Source organism: Hippocampus guttulatus, chromosome 7 (genome assembly GCF_054856545.1).
Source record: "Hippocampus guttulatus isolate MCC_2025c chromosome 7, RoL_Hgut_1.0, whole genome shotgun sequence".
Classification (NCBI taxonomy): Eukaryota; Metazoa; Chordata; class Actinopteri; order Syngnathiformes; family Syngnathidae; genus Hippocampus; species Hippocampus guttulatus.
This window is the reverse complement of record NC_141267.1, coordinates 22,086,612-22,104,546: the sequence shown is the minus strand read 5'-3', so window position 1 is coordinate 22,104,546 and position 17,935 is coordinate 22,086,612. Positions and strand designations below refer to the sequence as shown.

The following is a 17,935-nucleotide window of genomic DNA, read 5'->3' as shown; positions in this document are numbered from 1 at the left end:
GCGAGGACACTTAACTATTGTGTCACCAAATATTTGGTAAGTACGTCAGCAGGTCGTCTGTTGGTTTGCGACAAAAGCAGATAGCTTGAGGCCACCTCACAAGGATTAGCGGAGTAGTTTTTGTTTAAAACTGCCAATCCACCAGTTAAATTTCTTTGGCAATGGAACTTGAAGTGTCGAAACGGTTCACCCGCAGCAGCCCCTAAGTAGGCTCGTCTTCCATAAGGGACAGGGATGATGTAGTATGTCACCGCGCCTACAGGGACACGTCTGTCCCCAAACACAAAGGTCCGACAAAAGTTCTCAAAAATATTTACACCGTGGAGATGCTGAAACAGTCGGCATGTCAGGTAACCATACTGTAGTACATGGCAACCAGGTAACACAGGAAATGAATTTTCGGTAACATATGGTTTGAGTCTGGATTGAATGACATTGTATTTGGAGCGAATCGCATTGTAATAAGAGTGAGTTGTGTCGTATGAGGATTGAAGTACTATAATTCATATTGTAAGTGTATTGTCATTGTATTGAAGGGTCTCATACTAAGGGTTCATTATACGAGGGGTGACCCCTACAGTGCCGTGAAAAAGTATTTGCCTACTTCCCGATTTCCGTGTCCTTTGATTATTTATCACACACAAAGATTTCAGTTCATCAAACCCATTTTCATACCACGCAGAGACAACCCAAGGAAATACAAAGTTTCTAATGCCAATTACATTTATTTGGACGCACCCCCCAAAAAATCCAATTAGAGCGAATTGCATCGTAGAGTGAATTGTATCGTAGTTGAGAGGAAACATATCTTATTTAAACTGCAAGGAGTCCTTTTGTCATCCATTCATAATTTCAACGGCGAACCGATACAAAAAAGAAGATGAACTACTCTCGGCGTGGTCATGAGGTAGGCGGATGACGCTGATGTGACCTTTGACACGCTTCCACAGGCGCTCTTCAGATCGAGAACAGCGAGGAGTCAGACCAGGGCAAATACGAATGCGTGGCCGTCAACTCAGCGGGTACCAGATACTCTGCTCCGGCGAACCTCTACGTACGAGGTAAGACCGGGAGGACCTCCTCACTCATCATGCCGGGACTTCCTGCTTTGGCACGTCCAACTTCCCATCTGGAGCTTTCTCCGCCGCCTTCCTTTGTCTTCTTTGTTGAACTGGTTTTGTGTTCCGATGACTGTTCATCATGCTAGCAGTTAGCCAACGGCACAGTCGCCATTTTGAATCGTGACGTTGTCTTTGATCTTTACAGGTGTGATTTGATCTTCTTCGCCTCGTGTTTGTTGTTTTTGCATCAGACACTTGTTCAGCCTTTCATCCATTCATTTAACGTCGATCCCTGAATCATTCCTCTTTTAATTCTTCCATCCATTCGGTCGTTTGTCTTCCATCTTTCTTCCATCCATTCTTGAGTTCATTTCTCTCCATCCATCCATCCAGTCACCTAACCATTCATTCGTTCATCCATCCGTTCATTCTTCCGTGTGTGTGTGTGTCCGCTGCATAACGCTGAGTGTAATCGTGATGCCTAAAAGACATTTGTATCAAACACGAAACAGTGATGACGATAAAGACGCTCAGACATGGATCGGGCCTCCGTGCGTGTGTAAATGTGTGAGTGTGTCTGTTGAAGGATATTTTGGGCCTGTTTTACTCTTCTCTGTTTTTCCTTGTCTCTTTCCTCCTCGCTTCCCTTCTCTCTTGTTGTTGTTGTTGTTGTTGTCGTCGACCACCCCCCGCCCCTCCCTTCCTCCCACCCTGCGTTACCATCCCCATCACACAAAACCAAAACACTGCAGACCAGCGAGAAGGTTTGTTTCTGCACTCGTCCTGGACGCGGAGGTGCGCTGGACAGGAGCCAGGCAGCGTTGGCATGTCGCCAGGCGCCTCAGGCCCGTCCCGGCCTCCCCCCTATTCGTACCCTTCCCATCTCTATCCTGGAACTCCCACCCCAGCCTGCACCCCAAGACCGCACCCCTTCCCCCTTTCCCTGCTACTGCTTTGCTTTAATTTCATAGAAATGCTGAAAAAATGTGACATGTCATGAGTTAAAAAAAAAAAAAAGGGCTCACAAAAGTAAGACGAAATGTATTACCCGATTAAATAAAATGAGAATGTCAGCTAAAATCCTGCTGTCTCCTTGCATGTTGCAACCCCCACCAGCCCGCTCCCTCCCCTCCCCATCACCCTGCATGAATCCATCCCACTCCTTCCTCCACATCTGTTTTTTTTTTTAACCATCTTTTTGCTCTCTGGCATGTCTACACACCGGTTGTTGCTACGTGCATCCCCAGTGTCGTCATAGCAACCTGAGGTTGTCAGGGGGGGGGGGGCCGAAACACAAAAACATCAACGTGCATTGTGCTCAGACTCACGTGCTAATATGCTAATGTGCTAACGCTTCCTTCCATGCCAGCATGTCGTAACTTCACAGCCTCCTAACAGGGAAACCGGCCACTTCATTAGGTACACAGCACACCTGATCAAATGGCTGTTGAGAGTGAGACAAGCTCTGCAGCGACGTTCAGGTGTCCATTTCAAACACCACGGACGGCAGGTGTTTTAGTGGCCGTCCTGGCTGCAATATTTAACACGTTCACTGCATATTCCAAAGTTTTTGGGATGCAACATCGTAAAAAAAACCCCCAAAACCTGCATATGGACTGACTCACTGAAATGATCCACTTCAGTCACTTTGACTCATCTGACTCGAGTTAATGAACCAAATTGTGATTGTGTTTGTTTGAGTCAAGGAACAAAGTCAACTTGAGTGATGAAACAAAATCCTTGGGGTCCGCAGTGTTTCACGTGAGCCCACCAACTCAAGTCACTGAACCAAATCAACTCGAGTCGATGAACCAAATGAACTCAAGTCAGTGAACCAGATCACAAGTCCGTCTGGTGGTGTGACCAGTGAGTCCGCTAACTGGAGTCGGTAAATGAAATCGTCTGAGTCTGCCGTGTTTCAGGTGAGTGTGAATGGACCAAATCATCAGTCTAGTCAACTAAACCAAATTGGGTCAATGAACCAACTCATACGAGTCTGCCATGTTTCCAATGAGTCCACTAACGCATCCATCCCTCCATTATCCGATGCGCTTATCCTAATGAGGGTCGCAGGCGTGCTGGAGCCTATCCCGGCCGTCTTCGGGCAGGAGGCGGGGTACACCCTAAATTGGTCGCCAGCCAATCGCAGGCGTCCACTAACCCGAGTCAGTGAACCAAGTTGAATCGGAGAACTCGCATGAATCGAGATCTCGGACACGCAATTTCTGTTTTCGTACAAATATTCGACTCATGAATCAGGGTGATTCCGAACTCCAGGCTCGTCTACCGTGATGTTGTCCTCCTGTCTGAACACCCTCCTCTGATGCCGGTGCTCAACCTCCATCCTCCCCATGCAGTTCGTCGCGTGCCACCCCGTTTCTCCATCCCGCCATCCCACCACGAGGTGATGCCGGGGGGCAGCGTGAACCTGACGTGCGTGGCGGTGGGGGCGCCCATGCCTTACGTCAAGTGGATGAGCGGCGAGGCCGAGCTGACCCGCGAGGAGGAGATGCCCATCGGACGCAACGTGCTGGAACTGGCCAACATCCGCCAGTCGGCAAACTACACCTGCGTGGCCATCTCCTCGCTGGGTGTGATCCAGACCACGGCGCAGATCACAGTCAAAGGTAGAATAAACGCTGTTCCTTTTTTTTTTTTTTTTTGCACAAAATGTGTACGACTATTTCCCATTCGGAGCATGAAGCAAAATTCACCTTGACTGTTTTCCGAAAGGGCGCCTCGATACTTTACACTGCGTTTCACATCTGTGTCCAACAGATGGTGCTATTTTTTCACATTGAAAGCATGCAGCAAGATTTCACAATTTTTATGTCGTATTTAAGTCGTTCCGTGGGTGTATTGGGGTTGTTTTGAGATCCATTTTGACAAATGGGTGCTGCTGTTTCTCATTTACAGCATGAAGCATAAGTCAACCGCTTTGACTGTTTTTCTGCCAGGGTGGCTCACGACTGAAAAAATGCGCATCATCTTTTGTTGGGTGATGGGTAAATATATATATATCGTATTTGTATTCTTAGACAGATAACTTCTGTATCTGATGATATTTTCATCTAATTCTGTGACTTTTATGATAGCTGTGTCACATTCACGACGTGTTGCGACATGCTTTGAATGGGAAAAATGTAGCCACAGCTGTTGGACAAATATAAGAAAATTTGAAACTAAATGCCAATTTTCATCCAAAGGATTGTATTAGTTTGTTAGGATAAATTTGGGATGAATATTGTGATTTGGGTGTGTCCCCCCCCCCCCTCCCCCCCCATAGCCCTGCCTAAGCCCCCCACCTCCCTCGTGGTGACAGAGACCACCGCCACCAGCGTCACCCTAACGTGGGACTCGGGCACCTCGGAGCCCGTGTCCTACTACGTGATCCAATACCGGGCCAAGGCATCGGACAACGGCTTCCAGGAGGTGGACGGCGTGGCCACCACCCGCTACAGCATCGGGGGTCTCAGCCCCTTCTCCCAATATGACTTTCGGGTGATGGCGGTCAACAACGTGGGCCGGGGTCCCCCGGGGGCCGTGGTGGACACACGCACCAGCGAGCAGGCGCCCTCCTCGCCTCCTCTCCGCGTCCAGGCCCGGATGCTGAGTGCCACTACTGCGTTGGTCCAATGGGAGCCCCCCGAGGAGGCCAACGGGCAGGTCTGCGGCTACCGGGTCTACTACAGCGCCGATCCACAGGAGCCGCTCGGCGCCTGGGACAAACACAACACGGATGACAGCCAGCTGACCACCGTGGCAGGACTGGTCCCAGACCTCACCTATGGATTCAGGGTGCTCGCCTTCACCTCGGTGGGGGACGGACCCCCGTCTGACGTCTTGCTCATCAAGATGCAGCAAGGAGGTGAGTGCATCCAAAAGGTCTTCAATCCCCGACCTGACCGGCTCATACGAATGATACCGAAATCATACCGTATCATATTTGATCGTATCATATTGTATCATATTAGACCCGACCGTTGTGTACGGTGCCATATCATACTTAAAAAGTAATTTTATACCCTGCCATACTGTATCATATAATGGCTCATCACACGAATTCATACGTTATATACATATTTCATTGTATTTTTTGTGAAACTTGTACTGGCTTGGTCAGGACTTCAGGTGGCTCGAGACTGAATTTGTAATATAACCAAAAAAAACATTTCCAACTTGCTGTGCCAGGAGAAAAACGACAACACACTGCATTTGAAAGATAAAAGCCACCAACCAATTTATTACTGCAGTGCACATTTTCACACCCTCATAAATCAAACGCGGATTCTTCCTGTTGCTTCTTCAGTTCCTGCTCAGCCAACGGATTTGGAGGCCGAAGCCGAGCTGGACTCTCGCATCATGCTGTCGTGGCTCTGGCCCGTCCAGGACCCGATCGTCGGGTATGAGCTGCGCTACTGGGAGGCCAGCGACCCCCAGGAGAAGGTAGACGGACTTTCCGTTCATCTTTACCATCTCGAGATACAGCCCGAGGGCCACAAAAACATTTGTACGTGATGAGCTGACGAAGCAGAGTAATGATTAAATAGCAATTTCAACATGTGAATATCAACAAATGAGCCAGCCCCGTTTAAAAAAACAAAAACAAAAAATCAAAAGTGGCATTTAAGCCCCAAAGTTTGCCCAACCTTGACTTCGAAGATCCAAGATGGTTGACATTTGACAATGCACGCTGATTGCGCTCCGGCAGCACAGCGTGACCTTTGAGCCCACCGGATCGTACGCCGTGGACGGTTTGAAAGCGGACACCGTCTACGTCTTCACCCTGGCCGCCAGGTCCGAGACGGGCTTAGGAGTCTTCACAAGACCCATCGAGTGCAGGAGCGCCCGAACCAGTAAGTGCAAAATGTATTTTCCTGGTTTGTGTGTCGGGGGTGTTCCTCTCGATCCATTCTAGGTTAGCACGCTGCTAACCTTTCCTGAAGCAGTCACTTGACTTTCTACACTCACTGGACTCTACAAGACAGAGATGAGAAGACCACATGTTATTCCGCATCTGTGATAGATGAGCACAGTGATATTTGGCCCTGAAACTCCCGGTGGATTCGACAAGACCGAAGTCAAGTTTACAACCTGTTCCTCTGGATCTTTGCTTGGTTAGCACACTGCTAACTGGATTATAAGCACTCACTGTTGTACCTGAGATCAAAGACAAGGTACCAAAACGTTCCTTAGGTCCTGAAGATTTAAGAGAAGGTGGCAAAAGTTCCTTTGGATCTGTGCCAGTTTACCAGGCTGCTAAGCGATCCCGATCAAACCGTCGCTGGACTCTTCAAGAGGACACCATGGTCCTCTAGCTTCAAACTAGCTCATTGCAAACTGTGGCACGCCATGACCTTTGACCTGTGCCGGCATCTCCAGCCAGTCCTCACTCCCCTGCCGCGCTGTGTGTTTGTGCCATTTCACCTCGTGTGTTTCCATGTTAGCATGTCGTCTTCCATGATGTGTCTGTGTTCCCATCAGCCCCCTCGGTGCCCCCCCAGGACGTCCGCTTGCTCAGCTTGAGCTCCACCAGCATCCAAGTGAGTTGGGCGGCGCCGCCGGCTGCCACCGGGACCAACGATGATGCCACCGCCGTCACCGGCTACTCCCTCACGTACCACGCGCTGGCCAGGGAGGATGCGCAGCGCCACCAGGTGTTGGCCATCGGCGCAGACGTGCGCAGCTTTGTCCTGGAGGGTCTGGAAAAGTGGACAGAATATACCGTGTGGGTGCGAGCACTCACCGATGTCGGGCCTGGACCGGCGAGTCCGCCGGTCCGTGTCAGGACGCAGGAGGATGGTACGTGGACGGAAGGACGTCACCTCAAAGGCCGAAGACCTTGTTTACGTCCTGCTCGGAGGAAGAAAACTGTTGTTTTTTTCCAAGTCGATTTCCTTGAAATTTTGAAGGGGTGTTCAGATAATGAATGGATGGATATCGATAACGCTGATCGTTAGTTTGTTGGCTTAGTTTAATTTTAGTGAGTAATTAGTCATTTTTAATTTGTGCTGAAAAAACAAAACAAAAATATTTTATTCATTGAACACATTTGATCTGGTGCTTTAAAATATGCATTGATTTTATTGATTATAACATATGTTTGTATTATTTGACGAACCACATTTGATATTATTCTTGACCTGATTTTTAAAAATATCCCTGATCACATTAAGCACATTCAGCATTTTAATTTTTTTAAATTCCATATATTTAATCAAATATTATATTTAATTTTCTGCTTTTCTGCTTGAACAAATGTAACATTCTGCTTTTTGAAATGATTGAACACATTTCATGAAATCATTTTATTCTTGTTGTCCAGTGCCCGGAGCGCCGCCCAGAAAGGTGGAGGCGGACGCCGTCAACGCCACGGCGGTCCGCGTGAGCTGGAAGCCGCCGCTGTCCATCAGGCAGAATGGCCACGTGCGAGGCTACCAGATCGTCTACTCCAGGATGGAGCGTGGCGAGCCTCACGGCCAGCCCCTCATCATGGACGTCGCCCACCCCGACGCTCAGGTACACCGATCGTCCTCGCTTGCTTTCACTTCCAGGCAGAAACTATTGGTAAAATGTTGGAGGTTGGACAAAAGGGTACAGACATCAACGGCAAGTGAAGAAAATGGGAAGCTCATCCAAAGTATAGGGACATTCACAGAGAGTGGAAAGTTAAGAGAAGTGCAGAGGAGTTTGGACATTTTCTAAATATGCACACAGGAAGACACAATTAGTCTTTTGTTGGGGCAAGTGGAAGTATTGGACATCAATCTTGCCACTGCTGCCACCAAACACACGCAAGCCCAATGAAACAGAAGAAAAGAAAAGAAAGCAAAGACGCTCCGTCAAGTCACACCAAGAAAAGTCACCCTGGAAACAAACCGTGTGCAAAAACTAGAGGATGAACTCGGACTTTCCCACTCTCCTTTTTCTTTTTTGGCAAAGCCGATAAGAATCAGCCTGCATGAGGGCAATGGAACGTGGCCTGGGGGTGCCAGGAGGATGAGGAGGAGGAAGAGCGAAACACGCACAGACGTGTCCGACGCGCACCCGAACAATCTGACTCATCTCATTTTTGTCTGAGGGCACGCACCGCGTCTCCTCTGAGACGTCCTCGTTGAAAACAAATAGCATGATTACAGAAAAGAGTCAGGAAATCATCTCATGCTCATGCAGTGTGAAATATCACACCTGGAATTTCCCTAGGGATTCATAAAGCATCTATCTAGACAGCTAGCTAGCTAGCAAACTAGCTAGCTAGCTATATATCTATCGAGCTAGCTAACTAGCTATCTCTCTCGAAAGCTAGCTAGCTAGCCATCCATCAACTCTATCTGTTTGTCTGTCATTTATCGGGTTGGTCAAGCCCCATGTGAAAGGGGGACCACCACCCGGGTTTGCAAATCCAGAGGCCCCATCCGTGATGTGCACGCAAGGTTGCAGAGGCGTGTCAAAACAGGACAGCCCCGCAATATCCAGATTCTTTTGGAACTCCGATGGATCTCATCCATCCACAGGCCTCTGCCACCAAAAAGCTTTTTAACCACTTTGGTGACCTCAATCCGGGTGATAGGAGACCGAGCCGGCCTCAGACACCACTGACTCTGCTTGACCATGTTCGAGCGAGACAGAAATATACGTGAATAAACTGGTCATTTTACAATCCATTTGACTCCTTTCACGTGATCTCAGGATCTTTCTGCGCTCGCTTTTGTTTGGACACGCCCAGTGGCGACGCTTCGGTCACATGAACAGTTTGTTTTGTTTTTGGGAGCTAGAGCGAGCAGCTTGATGGCGACCGATCTTATCTGATCACTCCACGCTCATGCTCCGCCGCCATCTTCATTCGCGCCGGCGCACCGCTGCGTTAAAGGTTCACGCAGTCAGTCGTGACTCGGATTCCATTTGTCTGACGACATTCTAGATCGTGTCATGCACATGAGTATAAACAGGTCAGTCATTAATGGTTGGACGTGATGTCACGTGGTCGTTTTGAAGATCAATTAATGAATACGTTTGAGTTGATTGAGCGATTTTATTGAAGAAAAAAAACTAGCAACTGAATGCAACATAGGACTCTTGAGCATGTCAATGCTTCGCGGGCTGCAGGCGATCCACGCGCCACACTTCATTGCCGATTATTCGTGGCGAAATCCATTTGTTGTGTGCTAATGTTTATTAGCACTTTGGGCTCAGGTGTGGCTAGCCCTGCACTGTAACGCCGAGTGGATGCGGTGCGTGTGTGTAAAGTGAAGTGGAAATCTGCGCGTTGCCTTTGATCAGCGTCATTGTCAGCACCAGCAGAGCCAGGGGGCGCCACTAAACTTATCAGGCTGAGGCCGTGAGACAGGTCCCCGGAGAGACACCCACGGCAGGCGCGCGGCTTTCATCGCAACGCCTCGGATTTTGCGGCTCGCCGGGATGAGACGGGAGCGCTGCAAATCGGCTGCGACGCTCCTCCAGGTGAACAAAACAAAACTCGGCCAAGACCACCGGCGGAACGTTCTGCTCCAGCGCCGGCTGCCATCTTACTGTGACCTCACCTGCCTCCTCTTTCAACGCACCTGCATTCACTGGACCTCAAATGCCAAACAAACAAAAATCATTTTTTTTCTTGAGTTTTTCAGAGTTGATGTCTGGATGTTGTACACGCCGCACAGACAACATTTCTCTGACAACGTCGTTCATCTGCCTGGTGGCTAAACAGCTCTTCCTTCATTTTCTCCATTTTTCACTTCCTGCTGGTGTCCAGGGATGTTAATTGATTTTTTAAAATATTGTGCTTTCAACTACATTATTGATACTACTTATCAAGCCAATTTCTTATTGAATTGTCACAGAGTGAGGGAGTGAAATGATTTCTATTCATCCAAATACGGGGAACCACTTCTCAAAAAGAACCGCTTTTCGATTCCCTTTCGCCGTCGTGCCCCAGTAGATTTTTTTTTTCAAAGTGTTCACTTCCTTTCCCGACAGGAAGCCATCTTGACGGGCCTGCTGCCGGAGACCAGCTACTCACTGACGGTGGCGGCGTACACCACCAAGGGAGACGGCGCCCACAGCAAGGCCCGGATGGTCACCACCACGGGGGCAGGTGCGGTGCGCATCGAGGGATATTTCGCCGTGACCTCATACGTACTCCCAGGTGGCAAAAGCTCCGGTGTTCTCCGATGGCACCGAAACTTCGAATTGACATTTGAAGTTTCAGAAATCTAAACAACAACAAAAAAAATACACTGTTTGTATATTTGGTGGTAAGTTGTTGCATTCCACTTCGGTGCTAGTCGCTCCCTTTCCTGCCACCTGGAAGTATTCTGATTCTTTACGAAATTGAAAATAAACCGTACGTTCTCATCATATCGAGGGTCTTGGGATTTCATTTACAGTACCGGGCAAGCCCACCATGATGATCAGCACGACCATCGGCAACACGGCGCTGATCCAATGGCAGCCGCCCAAGGAGATGGCGGGCGAGCACGTGGGATACCGGCTGCAGTACAAGCGGGCCGAAGAGGACGCCTTCGCCGTCAGAGACTTCCACAAGACCGACGACCACTTCACCGTCACCGGCCTCCACAAGGGGGCCACGTACATCTTCAAACTGTGCGCCAAGAACCGAGCGGGCAACGGCGAAGAGTACGTGAAGGAAATCAGCACTCCCGAGGACCTTCCCGCCAGCTACCCTCTCAACTTGAGTGTGGTGGGCCTGACCGCCACGGCCACCCGACTGGCCTGGGAGCCGCCCGCGCTAGCTGAGCGTAACGGGAAGATCGTCAAGTACGTGGTGGTGTACCGCGACATCAACAGCCACAACGAGAGCTCCGATGCCACCGCGGAAACGCGCATGAGCCTGAACGGCCTGCGGCCGGACACCACCTACGACATCCGGGTGCAGGCCTTCACCGCAAAGGGCGGCGGACCGCTCAGCCCCAGCGTACAGAGCAGGACCATGTCTACCGCGATGCCCGGTCAGCTCCAAAAACAGCAAAATGGACTTACCGCCTTGAACGTTTGTCCAATGAAAACAAATAATCAATCCTTCTGTTTTGCGTCAGTGTTCACCAAGAACTTTGGCGTGAAGGCAGTGACGAAAACGTCCGTGCTGCTGACCTGGGATGTTCCTGAGATCTTCGAGTCCGAGGTGCCTCTCAAGGTAGGCTCCCCCGCAAAGCGTACGCTCATAGTATGGCAGCAGGAAATGAGAACGTCATCGTGGTCACGATGTCGTCTCCGGCAGATCCTCTACAACCAGCAGAGCGTGGAGGTACGCGGCGAACACAAGAGGAAGCTCATTACGCACCTCACGCCCGACACCGAATACTCCTTTGTGCTCATGAGCCGCGGGAACAGCGCCGGTGGCCTCCAACAGCAGGTCTCCATCCGGACCGCTCCCGATCTGCTCCTGGACAAACCTTCAGAGTATCCGCAGGATGTGGAGGAGGGCGGGAAAGTCATGCTGCGGCTGCCCGGGGTCCCGACGGGAACCCCGTTCAGGTCTGTGTTTTCCTGGTTTACAGTACGTTATGTCGATTATGGATCTATGTTCCAAATGCACGTTAGAATGTAGGTTACGAATGGACTGTGCACAACAGGTGGTTCTACGTCGTGGTGGTTCCGGTCACCCCAGCGTCCCTGAAGTGGGAGAACCCTGACGATATGGATCTCCAAGCGGTGAGTGTGACCCCTGTTTTGTTATCGCTTGCTGTGCCAACAACGTGATGAAGTACTGTGGTCCTAAAGGTGCTTAAAGGCTCAATATTTGACTTAGATGTGGTGCGGGTAATGTCAGAAGGTGAATTCCCAACATATGACAATTAAAACAATAGCATTATGTTGGTAGCTAGCTTTAGCTTTTATCTCGTAACCATGTGTAGACATTTGAAAAAAAAAAAAAAGTAGAAGAAAAGGAAACCAAATTAGGTACATCCTGAATCAGCCAAGCAACATACCGTAGATTATTATCAAATCGTCGCTGTCTTGTGAAAAACACAGATGTTCATTTTTGTCTTTTTTTTTTTTTTTACATTAAATTAATTTTTTTTTTAATGACTAAAATGGACATTCATGTTTTTCACAAGACAGCAACAGAATGCATGTGGTTTGTTATACATGCCTTATGTTACCTCATTTGCCCAAAACAAGATGAAGTACGGTGGCCCTAAAGGTTCATGAAGGCTCATAACTTGCTCTAAACATTTGTCGACATGGGAGCCTCTCAACCATAGTAAAGTTGTTTTTCCATCTTTCATGCAGCTCCTGCAAGGTGAATATGACGCCCGAAGGAAGAGGAGGCAACCCGAGAGCAACTTCCTGCAGCCGTACGTGGCGGCCAGGCTGGACTCGCTTCCCGAGGTTTTCGCGCTGGGTGACGGCCACGACTACCACGGCTTCCGCAACAAGGCGTTGCCGGGGCAACAGCAGTACCGATGCTTCGTGCTGGCCGAGCTGACGGAACGCGAGTCTGTAAGAGTCTCCATTTTGGAACCACGTGGCTGTGCTAGCCGGCTAAATGTTAGCATCTTTTTAACTGCGCGAAAAGAACAAAATAACGGACAGCAACAAGTGTGGGCGGAAAACAAGATCAAAAAGCCAAACAAAGACAAGAACGTAAAATGTGAAATAGTCTTCCTTGTTGTGCAATTCTATGCTAAATGTTAGCATTTGATGTCTGGCCCATTTGCAGCAGAGAACGCTGGTGGCCAGTCCATTTTCCGAAGCCATCCTGGTGAAGCTCCACAGCGGGATGGTGCGCCACTCGGAGGACCCCGAGATGCTTTGGGTGATGGGACCCGTGCTGGCCGTCATCCTCATCGTCATCATCGTCATCGCCATTCTTCTCTTCAAGAGGTGAGCGGCACCGCGTTGCACACCGCTGCATTGCAGCTGTATTTTACAGAACAGTTAGCGTCAGGTTTTCGCACTTGAATGTTACGTGCTTGACCTTTGAACTGATTCTCTTGTCTCTCTGGACGCAGCAAACAAGAAAGGTGAGCGAGGGCTTCTTTTTACAACCTCCTCGTACTCTTCTGAATACGGTTGCTACTTTATTCAGTGCTACCTTTTCAATGTTACTTTTGGAAAAGCTCAGTGCTTACCTTTTCAATGCTACGTGACGCAATGCTACTCTTTTGAATGCTACTTTGTCGCTGCTAATCTTCCATTGCTACTTTATTCATACGTTACGCAATGCCACGACGACTTCGTTCAAAGGCAGAGCTACTTTTCGAATGTTGCTTACAAAGCGACTTTACTCGATGCTCCTGAATTCACCGCTCTTGGTCTCTTTCCACCAGGAAGCGAACGTCTCCGTCGTCCAAAGACGAGCACATGGCAGGCGTGAAGGACTCGCTGCTGGCCCACTCGTCCGACCCCGTGGAGATGAGGAGGCTCAACTGTCAGACGCAAGGTGCGCACACACGCGCACACGCCAAGCACACGCTGTTGATTTGGACTGACGAGCTGCTATTTCCAAAGATTTCCAAAACGATTTCCAAATCTCACCTCACCAGCCCACTGACCCCTTTTGTGACGTTTTCCCCTCCTTCCAACAGGTGGGAGCACCCTCAGTTGTCCAACCACACCAAGTTAGTTGTCATTCTTTTCACCCAGAGCCGGCCCACCTGTCACTTGGGACCTCGGCAAAATTTGATTTGCGGGGCCTTCCGATTCAGCCAATCACTAATAAGGGTTTTTATATTATACTAAAGATCAGCTATAGGTGTCAAACTGAAGGCCCGGGGCCAGATCCGGCCCGCCACATCAGTTTTTGGGGGCCACTCAAGCATATTATGTGTGTCCATTGGAATTTTTTCCTTTATATTTTGTAGAAAATCTGGACGAAAATAGCATTTTTTTCCCTTGACGTTTTACAGATATTATAAGCATGTTCTTCCATCACATCGTAAATGATTCTTATGGCCCCCTAGTTCACGAATGTCTTGGGCCGGCTTTGTGCCAATGTATTTGTTTTTGTTGTGCGTGTGTGTGTGTGTGTTTCCGCTGTCAGGTCCAGTCTTTTCCTCATCATATGTGTTATCCCTCCACTAGGAATGAGACAACATCCTCCCATTGCCGCTTGCGACCTGGCCGACCACATCGATCGACTCAAGGCCAACGACGGCCTGCGTTTCTCGCAGGAGTACGAGGTAGTATGCACACACACACACACACGCACGCCACGAAGAACAAATGGCTCAAACGTTATTGACCAAATCTTCCACATCATAATTGGAATAAGCGTATAGTATTTTAGTGACCAATATCATTACCTAACTGTATCATATCTTCTCACATCATAATTGAAATGAAGCATATTACAACAGCAGTGGACCGTATCACATGGCGATTGCATTGTAATTGCCGTGAATCCAAAGAATTTTCCGACGGATGCGATTAACCAAGGCGCCGTTGGCATGCCTCCCTTCAGTCCATTGACCCCGGTCAGCAGTTCACATGGGAACATTCCAACATGGAAATCAACAAGCCAAAGAATCGCTACGCCAACGTCATCGCCTATGACCACACCCGAGTCCTCCTCACACCCGTGGACGGTGAGCCCCAACCCACCTCACGCTTTGCGGGTCCGACGCCGCTCGTTTGATTCCAACAGCGTCCTCTTCTCTTCGCAGGAGTTCCCGGCAGCGACTACATCAACGCCAATTACGTGGATGGCTACAGGAAGCAGAACGCCTACATCGCCACGCAGGGACCGCTGCCCGAAACCCTCGGAGACTTCTGGAGGCTCGTGTGGGAGCAGCGCACCTCGACTGTTGTCATGATGACGCGCCTGGAGGAGAAGTCGCGGGTACGAACGTGACGAGGATGAGGAGGAGAAGGAGGAAGATGTTCACGTGTGTGTGTGTGTGTGCGTGTGTGTGCGTGTGTGTGTGTGTGTGTGTGTGTGTGTGTGTGTGTGTGTGTGTGTGTGTGTGTGTGTGTGTGTGTGTGTGTGTGTGTCTGCAGGTGAAGTGCGACCAGTACTGGCCCAGTCGTGGTACTGAAACCTACGGCATGATCCAGGTGACCATGTTGGACAGTGTGGAGTTGGCCACCTACAGCATACGCACTTTCGCACTCTATAAGGTCAGGGTAATATATCATATTAGCATCAGATTTAATGTTATATTCAGCTAATGTAGCTAATTTACATTGTATTTAACGTACTCATGCACCTCTGCATACACCTCTTGTATACCATATGTCAATCATGTTTCATGTATGTAGCTCTAATCCACAATAGCGACATCATATTTTCCGTCTGCATTTCTCTAATGTTGCATATTTACATCACGCTTCATATATGTGTCGTACCTCGAATGTTGCGCAATGAACATCACCTTTGATATACGTATCATATTGACATGATAGTTGACGGTCATGTTTAGAATGGTTCCAGCGAGAGGAGGGAAGTGCGCCAGTTCCAGTTCATGGCCTGGCCCGACCACGGAGTCCCTGAGTATCCCACCCCCACTCTGGCCTTCCTGCGCAGGGTTAAAGCCTGCAACCCCCCGGACGCCGGACCCATGGTGGTCCACTGCAGGTAAACATGCAAGAAAGCACAATGACGTACTTTAGCTCACATCACAAAGCGACGAAATGCATTTCGGAACATTATAGCGTATCAGCGTCATCTTCATTAGCCAAGTATGTAAAACACGCAAGGATTTTAGAAAGTTGAGAACCTTGATGTGCGCTGCGTGACGACTGTTGCTCAAACGTAATTAAGTGTTGCTCAAGCGATGTTTAACGCAATGGGAGAAAGATAATATCTAACCGGGGCATCATAGCCCAACATGAGTGCGCCATCATATTTTGTTACGCTATACAACATGCTAGCATAGCCTGATAGCGTGCGTTGACGCTTTTCCAGCGCGGGGGTCGGGCGCACGGGCTGCTTCATGGTGATCGATGCCATGCTGGAGCGCATGAAGCACGAGCATTCGGTGGACGTGTACGGACACGTCACCTGCATGAGGGCCCAGAGGAACTACATGGTCCAGACCGAGGACCAGTACGTCTTCATCCACGAGGCCCTGCTGGAGGCCGCCGTGTGCGGAAACACCGAGGTGGCCGCTCGGAACCTCTATGCTCACATACACAAGCTCAGCCACGTGCCTCCTGGGGAGACCGTCACCGCCATGGAGCTGGAGTTTAAGGTCAGTATCGCCTTATATTTGGATTGCACTGCGATGCAGGTTTTGGGAGGTGTAGCTCATGAATCAGCTCATCCCGGCGTTAAATATCATCTTTCATTTATTATTCATACAGATATTAGGTAAAATGTTAATACCCACGTGTATGTGATAAAAAGAGCAAAATGTTCCAAAATGTGGACACTGTTAATAAGAATATTTGTTTAAATTGCATGTTATATTTATAAAATGTATCATCGTATGCGTGCGTGTGTGTGTGTGTGTGTGTGTGTGTGTGTGTGTGTGTGTGTGTGTGTGTGTGTGTGTGTTTGCAGAAGTTGGCCAACTCCAAAGCACATACCTCACGTTTCATCAGCGCCAACCTGCCATGCAACAAGTTCAAGAACCGCCTGGTGAACATCATGCCTTTCGAGTCCAGCCGCGTTTGTCTGCAGCCCATCAGAGGCATGGAGGGCTCCGACTACATCAACGCCAGCTTCATCGACGGATACAGGCCCGTCGTGCTCGTCGTGTGTTTGTACGGTGCCGCCTGGTGGCACTCTGCTGTAACTGGCTGGCTTCGCGTTGGTTTCTCCAGACTGCAGAGAGCCTACATCGCCACCCAGGGCCCCTTGGCCGAGACCACCGAGGACTTCTGGAGGATGCTGTGGGAGCACAACTCCACCATCGTCGTCATGCTCACCAAACTGCGCGAGATGGGACGGGTAAAACATGAATGGAGATTAACAGTCAAATATTGTACGGTGGAGTTTTTTTTGGGGGGGGGGGTGGCAGCGGATTGCTAAACATTTTAATACTGTGATACCGCAATATTTTTGCTCATTGTTTTCATACAGTCAGAATCTAATAACAACCCGTGGCTACCCTGCAGGAAAAGTGCCATCAGTACTGGCCCGCTGAGCGTTCAGCACGCTACCAGTACTTTGTAGTGGACCCCATGGCCGAGTACAACATGCCGCAATACATCCTAAGGGAGTTCAAAGTGACTGACGCCAGGGTAAGTGACGACCAATCATTTGCTGTCTTTGCGCTAACTGCACCGTAAGTCGGTTATCGGCCCTCGTTTGTTCATCAGGACGGCCAGTCGAGGACCATCAGGCAGTTTCAGTTTAGCGACTGGCCCGAGCAGGGAGTTCCTAAAAACGGAGAAGGCTTCATCGACTTCATCGGACAAGTCCACAAAACTAAGGAGCAGTTTGGCCAAGACGGACCCATCGCTGTGCACTGCAGGTGGGTGTTGCCCGATGGCGCTCCACCGACCCCCTTCACAGCATTAAAAGACGCTGACTTGGTCGCTTTCAGCTACTCGGTTAGTCAGCGAGTCTGTGAGTAATTGTGTTAGTAATTTAGTCTGTCAGTCAGTCAGTTAGTCAGTCTGTCACAAAGTTGGGTGAGTTAGTCTGTCTGTTACTTGCAATAATACCGTGTCCCCGCCCACCAGTGCCGGTGTGGGGCGCAGCGGCGTGTTCATCACGCTGAGCATCGTCCTGGAGAGGATGAGGTACGAGGGCGCCGTCGACGTCTTCCACACGGTCAAGACCTTGAGGACTCAGCGGCCCGCCATGGTGCAGACAGAGGTAACCATTGTGTACTCGTTCCCACCTCCATTACTGTATTGTCTGTGCACATACTGTTTGTTGATAAAGTTCATACGTTTTAACACCGTCAACATAGATGCTATTTGTTAGCTCGTCTATGACGTTTTGCATTGTGTGTTAGCATCAA

At 49.4% G+C, this 17,935-nt stretch overlaps 1 protein-coding gene across 10 annotated transcripts in view; it reads left to right on the top strand.

The window, feature by feature from the left end:
• ptprfa (protein tyrosine phosphatase receptor type Fa) overlaps positions 1-17,935 on the top strand; it is a 35,081-nt gene that overhangs the window by 16,192 nt on the left and 954 nt on the right. For 4 of the 10 annotated variants that reach the window (XM_086115640.1, XM_086115636.1, XM_086115637.1 and 1 more), the window contains 27 exons: positions 951-1,061; positions 3,419-3,688; positions 4,348-4,929; positions 5,371-5,507; positions 5,773-5,917; positions 6,546-6,863; positions 7,387-7,580; positions 10,035-10,152; positions 10,445-11,026; positions 11,114-11,211; positions 11,296-11,552; positions 11,651-11,729; positions 12,312-12,521; positions 12,742-12,905; positions 13,352-13,464; positions 13,610-13,642; positions 14,106-14,203; positions 14,485-14,608; positions 14,687-14,862; positions 15,021-15,140; positions 15,443-15,597; positions 15,928-16,213; positions 16,525-16,703; positions 16,788-16,914; positions 17,082-17,207; positions 17,286-17,440; positions 17,652-17,787. In XM_086115640.1, the coding sequence (XP_085971766.1) occupies positions 951-1,061; positions 3,419-3,688; positions 4,348-4,929; positions 5,371-5,507; positions 5,773-5,917; positions 6,546-6,863; positions 7,387-7,580; positions 10,035-10,152; positions 10,445-11,026; positions 11,114-11,211; positions 11,296-11,552; positions 11,651-11,729; positions 12,312-12,521; positions 12,742-12,905; positions 13,352-13,464; positions 13,610-13,642; positions 14,106-14,203; positions 14,485-14,608; positions 14,687-14,862; positions 15,021-15,140; positions 15,443-15,597; positions 15,928-16,213; positions 16,525-16,703; positions 16,788-16,914; positions 17,082-17,207; positions 17,286-17,440; positions 17,652-17,787 (5,093 nt within the window). The remainder of the gene's footprint in view (positions 1-950; positions 1,062-3,418; positions 3,689-4,347; positions 4,930-5,370; positions 5,508-5,772; positions 5,918-6,545; positions 6,864-7,386; positions 7,581-10,034; positions 10,153-10,444; positions 11,027-11,113; positions 11,212-11,295; positions 11,553-11,650; positions 11,730-12,311; positions 12,522-12,741; positions 12,906-13,351; positions 13,465-13,609; positions 13,643-14,105; positions 14,204-14,484; positions 14,609-14,686; positions 14,863-15,020; positions 15,141-15,442; positions 15,598-15,927; positions 16,214-16,524; positions 16,704-16,787; positions 16,915-17,081; positions 17,208-17,285; positions 17,441-17,651; positions 17,788-17,935) is intronic. The other 6 variants (XM_086115646.1, XM_086115642.1, XM_086115639.1 and 3 more) reach the window with 5 other exon arrangements.